This window comes from Xiphias gladius, chromosome 20, assembly GCF_016859285.1.
Source record: "Xiphias gladius isolate SHS-SW01 ecotype Sanya breed wild chromosome 20, ASM1685928v1, whole genome shotgun sequence".
Taxonomy (NCBI): Eukaryota; Metazoa; Chordata; class Actinopteri; order Istiophoriformes; family Xiphiidae; genus Xiphias; species Xiphias gladius.
In genome coordinates this window covers 18,498,398-18,510,500 of record NC_053419.1, presented here as the reverse complement: position 1 = coordinate 18,510,500, position 12,103 = coordinate 18,498,398, and the positions used below count along the sequence as shown (strand labels likewise).

Here is a 12,103-nt window from a genome sequence, read left to right as displayed (position 1 = left end):
TTTAAAGGATCAAAATCGGTGATATCATCATCTTTTTGATTCCTGCCAAAACCTGGCACCTACCTAACCCACAATGCAACTCTAAGGGGTTTAAGGCTCCAAAGAGACAGTGAAATACAATCGCGGAAGTCCAAGTGGAGTAATAGAGTAATGCGTTTAAAGAGCTTACCAGGTGCCAAAACACTGCACAACAGTTTGTGTACTCACAGACAGGATTTTACAACTCTGGAAAGTTATCAAGACAATGTGTAAAATCATTGGATTTCCCCTTTAATGATTTATCTTACGATCCCTTGAGGGGCCCTCAACCCCGAGGTTGGGAACCACTGTTTAAGTTAATGTGGGTCAAGTCATAGCGACAGGAGGTTGTCATGTTTCGTTTAATTTTGAAGGGTAAACACATTGATAGAAATGATAGTAGTACATTGAGCATTTGGGGCCAAAATATAAATGATCAAATGAAAGGAAATTCTCTAGAAAAACAAGATTTACACGCACAACCTTGGCTTAAGAAAACGATTTCACTGAACTATTTTCTTGGATTTTTACATATGTTTGCTCTTAAAAAAATCAGGTTTATTCGAAAGAATTTCCATGACTAAAGTTGTGTATTTTGTGTAGCAGAAATATTGCCATTTGGCGGAGAATTAAAATAAAACTTCGGCTGCTCCGGCTTTCACTATATAACCACAAACAGAAAAGCTACAGAAACATGAAAGAAGTCATAAAAACTGCTTCGTCCAGACTGTCTCTACTCTCGGAAACATGGTAATAAACACCAGGTAAATCGTCTGTGCCAGTCTGTTCTAGTGTGTGAGGAGACGGAGAGCTTAAATCTCTCAGCACATTAGCTCAGTCAGCAGGGGGCCAGGATGATACTGAGAGAAACACAGACACACAATGGATAAATCAGTAAAGCAGGCATGAAACAACATGACCATGTAAAAACCCTCTGAATATCATTAACATTCATATGGTTTGTTTTCTGCCAGGTCTGCTCTTAACTAATTTTCACTACTGGAAAATAATTAGTTGTTGGTAAGAGATGGGGCTTTTAGACAAGACTGGGCCTAGCAAATGTAATTAGGGGTTAGAGCCTGTGAAACTAAATCACGACATTGTTTTGTACTGATAGTAGCAGTAGTAGTGGTAGTGGTGGGTATAAATATAGGGATGTGGGGGGGTGGCACTGTCTCTCTGTCTGTCAGTCGATCGGTCCACCACTTTGGTCCAGACTAAAATAACTCAACATAGATATGAATTGGCACAAAATTTGGCACAGACATCCATTCTTCCCAGAAGTTAAATCCTACTGACTTTAGCGTTCGTATGACTTTACCTCTAGTGCCACCATGACGTTGACATTTTCAGTTTTGAGTGAGCTGTCTCATCAGCTGTTAGATGGATTGTCATGAAGTTTGTTGCAGATTTTCACGTTACCCTCAGGGTGAATTGTAATATCTTTGTTGATCCCATTACTTTTCCTGTAACTCTGTCATCAGGTCAAAATTTTAATTGGTCCAATACTTGGCTTATATCAAAATATCTGCAAATCTTATGTAATTACAATCGGGTTTGGCCCATCTTTGTGTTAAATTACAGACGGGTGACGGATTAAACAGCTTTGATGCTCGTTGGCATTGATTTTACAAGTTTCTGGAACTATACAGGGGGGGTGGACACAATTCTTCCAAAGATATTCCCTCATTTGATGTTTTGATGATGGTGGTGGAGAGCTGTCTAAAACATCGGTCTGAAATCCCCCATAGGTGTTCAGTTCGGTTGAGATCTGGTGACAGCGAAGGCCATAGCATATGATTCACAACATTTTCATACTCATCAAACTATTCAATGACCCCTCGTATCCTATGGATGGGTGCATGGTCATCCTGGAAGGGATCACTCCCATCAGGATAGAAGTGTTTCATCATAGGATAAAGGTGATCACTCAGAACAATTTTGTATTGATTTGCTGTGACCCATCCCTCTAAGAGGACCCAAACCATGCCAGCAAAATGCCCCCCACAGAAAACAGAGCCTATGGATTCCCTCACTGCAGGGGTGAAGAGGTCAGGCCTGTAGCGTTCTCTTAATGGACGCCACACATGCACTTGCCTACTTGTCGGGAATATGGAGAAAGATGACTCATCTTACCATATCACTTTTTTATAATACAGCAAAAAATACTTTGCTGCTGCCAGACCCGCTGTATCCAATATTTTTTCAAATCTCGGTTCAGTAGGAAAACAAAGTTTTGACAATTCTTCGTTCACTGTTCTGTAGTTTGCAGAAACCGATTAGGAAAAAACTAATTTTCAAAAAATCAATACTTACAGTTCTTTTTTAAAAATATTGATTGCCTCAAATGCCAATAAGGGGTAATTTTTTAAAACAAATTATTTTTGACATTATTAACTTTTTTTCCCCCCAGTGGAAAAATGATCAATGGTGGTGAAGTCCACCAGAACAGTACTGTAAGTAATGTTGGACATGACCTGAACTATTTTCTTCACCCCTTGCTCAGCTGACTAACATAGGGGAATAAGAGACACTCAGACTCTATACTTGGCTTCAGTTAAATGTCATTCTTCCCACGTCAGCCAATCAAATCAAACTGAGAAGTCTGGAAGAAGAGGACCTGATGCTGCAGCGATTACCAGCAAGGAGAGAAAAACGATGCAGACTTCGTCTATCTCCTCATCCTGCTCAATCTCCTTCTCTCCGTCTTGGCCCTAATCCACTTAGTTTGCTCTTCCTGCGCTTACAACCTTTCCTTTATTCCATTATAAAGACCCACCGTACGGCCTGCTGCTTATTTCATTAAAAAAGCCCAAACCATGACCCCACGTCTAATCCATAATGCAGACTACAGGCTAGCCATGGCCTGCTATAGTCCATGCCACAGTTCAGCAGTGTGGCTGACAGATGGGACAGAGGGAACAGGGAGAGAGAGAGAGAAAGAGAGACAGAGAGATAGAGATCCAATGAGTGAGGGAGAATTTGAGAGCTCTGCTTATGAGTGAAGCTTCCTGGTGAATATGATTTCACTGATGTAAATGATGATAGAGTTGAGGCTTTGCTAGTCTATCTTTGATGGTTGGAGGTGGCTTTCACATGGCCCATCACTGATATGGAAATGGCTACATCTAAGGGTTGAATATAGCCTATAAAATGAGCATAAAGCCTGAGGCTTTCAAAACCCAAAACACCTTGGCTTAGAGTGTATATTGTAGTCAGTACTTTAGCTCATTACAGTTAACCTTGGGAGAACTTTGCAACACAAAGTGAGTGATGCTGAATCATATAATAATATTCTATCGACTGTCCAGTTTGACTTTGCCTCCACTCCCCCTGCTCGACCTTCTCTTCTCTCTGCCCAATTCAGAATCCTTACTCCAGCTCTGGCTGCCCTCTACCCTATATGCCCTCTCACAGCTTGCTCAAGATCCAGTTTGCAGAGTGTTTTAATCGCATCCACAAATCTAAATTTACAACCTGCCTACCGTCAAACCTAACTTGCCTGCGTTTGCACTTAATGGCCTATTAGGTTACGTATTTATTGATAAAGCAGCACTATTTAGCCCTCAGTACCTGGCTTCCCGCACACCTGCGCCAGCTCTTTAGAGCCTGGCCACTCACTCTGACAATGCAGTGTCAGTTAAAAGAGATACGTCCCATAGAGGTAACATTTTACATTAGTTGATGGGAAAAGGGCTTGTTTTGCTGTCTATGTGCGGGCTCAGCTCAGGTCATAATGAACAGTTAACTAATAATAATTACTTTTAACTGGGTTCAGCCGGAGAGCAACAGCTAGAGGCCTGGGGACATACATTACAGCCAGGAAGTGACTACAGCCCTCTCTCCGTTGATAACACCAGCATATCTCATTACCGTGGCGACCTGCGGTACACTGCCACTCGGTCTTGATCATATAAAACCCATTTCAGTGCCCCGTCCCCGCTGAAGCACCATCAGAGTGGAATATTCATTATTCAAATTTTAAGCATTGGAAATCCCAATATGTTACTAAGGCCAGATGAGATGAGATGAAATAGCTTAGCCTTTTGTCCAGGGAACATTGACTAATCGTCTCGCTCCCCAAAATCAATTTCCCAGCCATAAGCATCAGACACTCCTGATTGTACTGTACTGTTGAGGACCCCCCATCACTATCACCTAATACTCCTGCTGGCTGCCCAGAATAACTTATTGATTAGTGATTATGTTACGGGAGGTGAGGGCGGCCGGGACGGAAGAGGGACTGGCCTCAGTCATCTCCACAGAGCTAAATTTGGGTCCTCTGTTACCAGATCCAGCACATATTGACACTATCACCAGATGCCACCAGCCATCAGCCACCAGCCCTGCTCTCTGTATGAGAAGAGAATTTAAGAAAATTTCTGTAAGTATAAATATGAAGAGGATTTTTATGTGAAGGGCTTTTATATGAAGGGCTTACAGTGGAGGGGGTGTTTGAAGCAAAGCAGAACAGGAGGGATTTCGTGTAAAATGATACATTCTTAGATTTGGTGCGCTTGTGGACCACTAAATAATGAGATAAGCTCAAATATTTCAAAACAAAGATGGATGATTATGAAGTTTTCTGGGTTTGGTGGAGGTTCTGGTGTGGTGATGGACTATTTCACCCCCAGGGTATTGGGCTGATCTCTCCCTCTCTCTGATTCTGTGCTGAGCCTGAAAAGTGGTTGTGATCAATACATGACGGCCCTTTCCACAGTGCCAGAGGGTTGTTTGCATGTGTGTGTGTGTGTGTTTGTGTGTGTGTGTGTGTGTGTGTGTGTGTGTGTGTGTGTGTGTGTGTGTGTGTGTGTGTGTGTGTGTGTGCTGTGTCAGCATGCACTCAGGACTTCATCAAACATCCCCCATACCCTAACTCCACATACGAACAGAACACACACACAGAAGCCCACATCGGCCGATGCTCAGCCGAAACAGTTGCTCATTTCCACTTTCCCCTTCTCACCCATCACTTCTATCTCACACACACACACACACACACACACACACACACACACACACACACACACACACACACACACACACACACTCACGCCTCCTTCCTCCTATTCCAGGCCATCCCAACAAGGATGTTAAATACCATTCAAATGTCAGCCTGCTGTATTGATTGGAATAATAATTCTGAAAGGTAGGAGAGATGGCTTGTTGATGCTAAGCAGGCGTGTGACGGCTTGAGCATCCTTCACTGTCACAAAGTTGCCATGTAAGGGTTCCCGGCTCCCCTGCTAGAATGTGGAAGGCGGTTTACGTTAGACCACCAAGGCCGTATGTTTCTGTCATTAATCATTGTCCTCACAGGCCAGTGACAGGCAGACCAGGATCTATGCTGAGGTAGAGGGGGTCATTTTAAACGCCCTTAGATCACAGTGTCTGTGTGTGTGTGTGCGCACATGAATGTCTGACTAGAGGGTATGTTCATCACCAGGTGGTTTTCCTTTATCTGTCATGTTTGAGTGTAAGAAAAGACAGAGGTTATATTCAACCATATGGAGGTAATAAGATTAAAACTATAATCAGTAACACATCTAACATATGTTACTGATTTGTTTTAACAGGAGCTACGTTAACAGCATAAATATTATTGTGGGACATATTTTAATCAGTAGCAATTTCTGCAACAATCAATCACCAACTTCTGTAGAATCCATGTCAACAATTCTTGTCGAACTTAACAAATTAGTAAAATGTGTGATTAAGCATAATTTTAGAGGATGGGCTATCAAGGATCACTCAAACTATAATACAGGACTGATGAAATTACTTTCCCTTGGTTGTATCTAGCCTTGCAAATTATTTTATTTGTGGTTCTCAAATAGTCCCTGTGAAAATCCTTTTACTTCTGGACTAAAATAAGCATTTCAGAGGAGAATGATTCACATTTCTGAGACTAAAGAGTGATGATTGGTTTTAGGGAGAATTTGGAGGATGCAAGAGTATACAAAGGAGGATTTTATCAAAACATAATAAGGAATAAAAAATAACTGAATAATATAGCTCCCGTATCCTAATTACGTAGTTTCAATATAAAAGTCTTGTTTTAGATTATTTTGCAGTGTTCCGTTTTCTTACAAGTGAATTCTGTTTTTATATTAAGATGCGTGAACATGTGTCAAGACCTTTATTTATAATAAATTGACCCTCACCTGGCAGGTACCTCGATGTTTGAGATGGCATAGAAGTACTTGAGCAGGTTGTCTCTCTGGACGTAGGTGCCTCCGAGGGCGGGCCTGAGAAGCCTCAACCTAAGGTTGGTGAAGGTGAAGAAGTCCCTCAATCCCTTCATACTTTCCATGCGAGTGTACAGACTGTCCATGTTCTGTAGCCGAGGTCCGGCAAACACAGCAAAGCGCGCCCGCACCTCAAACTTCACATTCTTGTCATTCTTGGAACCGACCCAGCGCGAGTACTGCTCAGTGCAGATGACCCGTGTGATGTTAGCAGGCGAAAGGTCACGCACTCGTTTGGGTTGCATGTTGAAGGCGTCCAGGCAGTCATCAGCATAGAACTGGTAGGGCTGCCAGGAGCGTCCGTGGTCCATGGACTTATCCAGAACCATGATAGTAGGCCGGCCGTATTCAAAGGTGATCAGGATGTCGTCTGTGAGCTCCAGACTCTTGTTCCAAGACATAGTGATGTTTGCCAGCAGGGGCTCTGGGTGGCGTCTCCATGTGACTGTCTGCCAGTATGTGATTAGGCCATTGCGTTCACGGTCCTGCATCAGCTGAGGAGGATGAGCCAAGTCTGGGTTAGATGCATCACACTCGTCACTGCACAGGTATGGGTTTTCCTAAAAGAGAGTTGAAGACAGAGCAGTGAGCTATCATCAAGGGTTTGAGAATGAATCTAATGATAGTAGCCTATAGATAATAATCTGCCATAAAAAGGTGTATTTTGAGATATTAAATTTGTTTATTTTTGACCGTATATACTTAAAAATAAAAAATATACATATACATATATGCATATATCTACATAAGTCACAGACTCACGGAAAAATGAACCTGCTAACGGGCCATGGGGCAAAGGTTCCCCCCTACTCTTTGTGCATTTTGTTTGTGACTTGTTACCTTTAAGTACCCATCAGATACAGAGCACACAGCAGACTACCCAAGGCAGTTTCATTATTAGAGCCCCAGAAACAAGAAGTACTCCAACGCCAGATTATTAACTCACCCTGGGTTTGCTTGCTGTTAGTTAGGTTGTGGTAATTTTATTAACACAATATCATGTAAAGATAATATAAATTGATATAATAAAGGTGTTAAAGCTACATTTTGAAACAGGGCCTCAGGATTGGTTTTAAGAAAAGCCCAACCCACCTTAATGCCTTTATTATAACAGTTTATAATGTGCTTTGACGGTGCTTCAAATTACCACAAGGTGATTGCCACACAGTAAACATGGGGTCTTCGGGGTCCCAAGGGCAGTTGCCCCACTTTTCCCATTTGGTATTCCAGTCCACATAGACCTTGTCAAAATGAAATTTCAGCTATAACGACTCAATTGGCGATAAAAGAAAACATCTCTCAGCAAAGTTTTTTTAGCCTTTGTCATATGTAAGGCAACTGAAAAGTATCTTCAACTAATGAATTACAATTTCTACTCCCAGTTTCCTTCCAGGTAAAGTATGGATGTTCCCCTTTATGTGATCCTTGGTATAAGTACTGATTCAAAAAATGTGTACTTTTTCAGCTGTCTGACTCTTCACAAAAAAAACATCATTATTGTTCAGAGAAAGGAGGGCGTCTGTCTAAATGAGTAGTACCCTTAATTCCTCGCCAAGGACACTGAGGGACAGAGAGCTTAAAAGGAAACTTGCCAAACAACAAAACAGGAAGTGTGAAGGTCAAGAGGATCATGCATCATCACTGTCTTTGCATAGACAGCAGAGTGCTGCTGCACTTCTAACTCCAGAGAATTGATCTTTCTCTTTTAGTGATGCCAAGACTTTCAATCCACGGCCTCTCTACACAACTCAGGAGTCAACAGGGTTATTCACACGGCTCACAGAAAGCTAGGGGCCTCTTTCCACCTGCGCTAAGAAATGCCTCTCAATCTCTGTCAGGAGATCTCATGCCTCTCTACATCCTTTTCTTCCAAAAAAAAAAAAAAAGAAATTTATCCTCTGTTCATTCAGATTTCTACATTTCCCTGTTAGAGAAAAGGTCAGGCCCTGTACTGTACCTCTAACCTTGTCTCCTAGAAAATTCTGTTCAAATATTACTAAATAGTTTTCCCAATTATGTTGTAGTGACAAACGTAATCGATGACTGGATTATTTTCAGTCACTTTTTTTTTTTTTTTCAGTGAATAAAGTGAGGTGTACAAATCGCCGGATTTTGACACAAGAGACTGGGGTTCACGTCCAAACTCCCAGCTGTGGTTAAGGTTAGGTTAAGGCAACAAAAGTGCTTTGGTTGAGATTACCAAGACTGCAGTTTTGATTAAATGTAAATAAACACATTGTGTCTGAAGTGACAGTTAAACCAGACCATAATCTTTCCGTAATTTTAACAAAGTCCTGCAAGTGTCCTTAATAATGCAATGAGCGGACACTGTGTTGCAAGATCAGATATTTTGACAGAAAACAAATTAAATACATTCTAAGTGGATATTTTCCTGATAGGTTCAGTATCAACACTTTTGCAACTTGCCAGATACGTTAATTAACATAATTTCCTCATTATGTTAATCTAAAGCGTCAGTGTTGGAAAGTAACTAGGTAGATTTACTCAAGTACTGTATTTAAGTACTGTACAAATCTGAGGTACTTGTATTATATTATAAGTATTTTATTGTCATGTTACTTTGAATTTCTTCTCCACTACATGTCAGAGGGACATACTGCACTTTTTTTTTCTGGACTTACATTTATCTTACAGCTGTAATTACTAGTTACAGAGCTTATAAAATATGATGTTTGGTTATAAATCCAACAGCCACAGTAGAGCTGAAAAGATTAGTTGATTAATTAATCAGATTGGTAGAAAATTACTGGGTGACTATTGGAAAAAAATTCTAAACATCTCATGGTTCCAGCTTCTCAAATGTGAGGATGTTTTGCCTTTCTTTTGAATTATTTTAATGATTTTATCTTTTTTTTTTTTTTAATGATTTTGAAGTTTGGACTACTGGATGAACAAAACTGTTTAATTAATCCATAATAAAATTAATCATCAGTTGCCATCCTATACAAAATATAAAAAATTAGCTCCACCTCAACCAACTACAACAGTTAAATGCTGCTAAGACATTAATGGAGGTCTAATGATAATCTAAAGATAAACAGTATACAGATATAATAGTTTTAACAGTCTCAGAGGCCCGATTTCTGCATTGAGTGCTTTTACTTTTAATACTCCAAGTACATTTTCCTGATTAGACTTACATAATTTTACTTAGGTAAGATTTTTAATACAGACTTGTAGTGTAGTATTTTTAAATTGTGGTATTAGTACTTTTACTTAAGTGAAGGATCTGAACACTTCCTCCACCACTGGAAGACGTAATGCCGTCATCATTACATTTCCTTCAAAACATATCTGCTGTTGCAAATTAGTTGTATATGGATGTAATTTCTAGGAAGCAGTGTTGGTACCTCCCATGACTTATATCAACAGTCTTCATAGCCCTTCACCTCGATTTAGTTTCTATTTCCAGGTCCCAGAATCCTTAATTCCACAGTTGCTGGCTCCTCATGTTGAGACATTTGCTGACATTTCAGTAAAACTAATATAGCTTAGTGTTGTAAGCCAGTTGTCTGACATCCACATCACCACAGAAGTTAAATATTTACACAATGAAATCCCAAAGATCCACACAGTCGTCTCTCCTGGTGCTTAATTTGCAAAATTCATCTCTAACGTTGTTTAGATTGTATCACATGCAGAAAGCTCATCATGCCCTCAGGATGTGCTAATTAGACTGATAACGATTTATTATTTTCTTCAATATTTATTCATAGTCATTCAATTAATCGGAAAAAAAAAATATATTTTTCCCACTATTAACTTTATCATACACAGCCACTGGCTTCTTACATTATATTTTACTGTACACATTTGTAGCATTACTCAAAAATCAATTCCATCGTTTCAATTACACAGTAGTGTTATTAATTGATCCATTAGATATTTCAAAAATAAAGAAATTCACTCCAAATACAGTTCATAGATTTTATACAAGTTAAGAATTAGCTGCTGATGTCTGGGGAATTTTCACGTGATTGTGTTTCCGACCTCCTGTCCTGTTTTCTACACTTGCAGTAAATGATTACATTTTATTGTTATCCTTCTTCTTTTATTTATTGGGAATCCAATAGTCTTTCAGAATGTTACTGCATTCTGCCTAATAAGCTGTTGATGGAGTGCAGAGTATAAATATCCTGCTTTTTTTTTCTGTCTTTTTTCTTCCACCTCCTCTTCCTCTACCCCCACTCCTCCTCCCTCCCCTTTCTTCTTTGTTTTGTTCCTCTTATTATTTTTGTAGTGTTATACTACTTCTAGTTGTAGTGTTTAAGAATGAAACCAGCTTGTCTTGAAATGGTCTTCTGTAAGGTAATGGTAATTATGCTGACAACAGCAACTACAGAAAAAAGCAGATTTACTTAAATAATTAAAAACATGCTACATTATGTTTATGCGTGAAGAAAATCCTGTGCAACCTTGCAGTTAATTTAAGACACATTTATTAAGCGACCCACTCCTACACACAGTCTAGTTTAGGAGTTACCTTTCAGATCAACCCTGAAGTGATCAATGATTGGTCACATTTATGCTCAACTCCACATTTGGCATATTGTTTATTAGACTAGGTGACTTGCTACTGTGCAAAAACATATGTGATATAGAGTTTTAAAAGTTCATTTTATTTGTGCGAAATCCTTAATATCGCCAGATTCGATTAACATGTGAAATGGATAGCAATGTAATATTTTTATAAATATAAATTGTGATGAATAAGTAAGGAATAAATAATAGGAAAATGGCTGTAACTGAGGCAAAAATAAAACAGATGAGGTACATCAGCAAAATCATTTAATAGGGAGAATTTTGTAACACACTGCTGAGTACACATTGAGACAGTTCGGATGGATGAAAAGTGATGATAAACACAAAGAAAGAAAAGAAAAATTAGGAAAATTAAAAGTTCAAAATCAAAAGCTAATACTAGACTAAAACTACCCAGTTCTGGCCTCAGCTAACACATTAATCATCGTGACCAATTGTCATATTTTGTGAAAGATCTTTTCAAAACAGTGGAGGGTGTGTGCTCAGCTCTCTGTGACAAGAAGCTCAAGGAGAATTGAGTCTTAAATGGTGTTGATGAAAATCGTGGCAGTATTGAGTGAAATGTTATATGCAGATTAATCCTTACTCCTATTGGAGTGATGCATGAACTTAACTTGCCAAAATTACCATCTACTTAACCTTTTATCAAATTATAGCGATGACTAAGATACTGAAGTTACACTAAGAAAGTGAATTACACAACATTAATATCATGTACTGTCGCGACTGCTTTAGTTCAGCACAGCAGATCTAGATCATAATGACTTTTAAGTGATAGTTCACCCAAAAGCTGTCTTTAGAGTATCAAACACTCGCCCCCTGTAGACTTCAGAGTTGGCTGTAAATTGTTTGTAGTTTAGTGCTTGATGGAAAAAGGCGGATGTCGTCAGCAGGAGGGGGGGGGCTCTTTAAACTGCACAAACCAACACGTGCTCGCTAACGAGCTCAACAGAGTCGTGCGTGAAGATTGGGATGCAAGTTGTGTGTTTGGCCATATTTTGCGTGGAAATACTAGTGTTTGTAACATACTGCGCTTACAGATGGGGTAGAGGACTTTGAAGCGGTTTGAAGAGTTCCTATGGATGTTTACTTTTCCATTGGAATCCATTATAACTAACACAAATTCCCACTGAACTTGTGTGTGTGAACTTTCTACAGCCACCTTTCAAGGCTCCCAAAGCTGATCGTTCTACACTGAAAAAATTCTGGGTCGGGTATCACTTTAAACAGCAGCTTCTTCGTAATGATCTTAGCTCTGACGTGAAAGCCATATT

At 39.7% G+C, this 12,103-nt stretch overlaps 1 protein-coding gene and 1 long non-coding RNA gene across 2 annotated transcripts in view; one reads left to right on the top strand and one right to left on the bottom strand.

The window, feature by feature from the left end:
* Window positions 1-12,103, top strand: part of LOC120806450 — a 152,550-nt gene that overhangs the window by 61,523 nt on the left and 78,924 nt on the right. The window lies entirely within an intron of this gene.
* The window catches only part of LOC120806449 (netrin-G2), a 68,713-nt gene that overhangs the window by 48,886 nt on the left and 7,724 nt on the right, over window positions 1-12,103 (bottom strand). Inside the window, 1 exon segment of the mRNA XM_040157651.1 lies at window positions 6,183-6,826. Coding sequence (XP_040013585.1) covers window positions 6,183-6,826 — 644 coding nt within the window.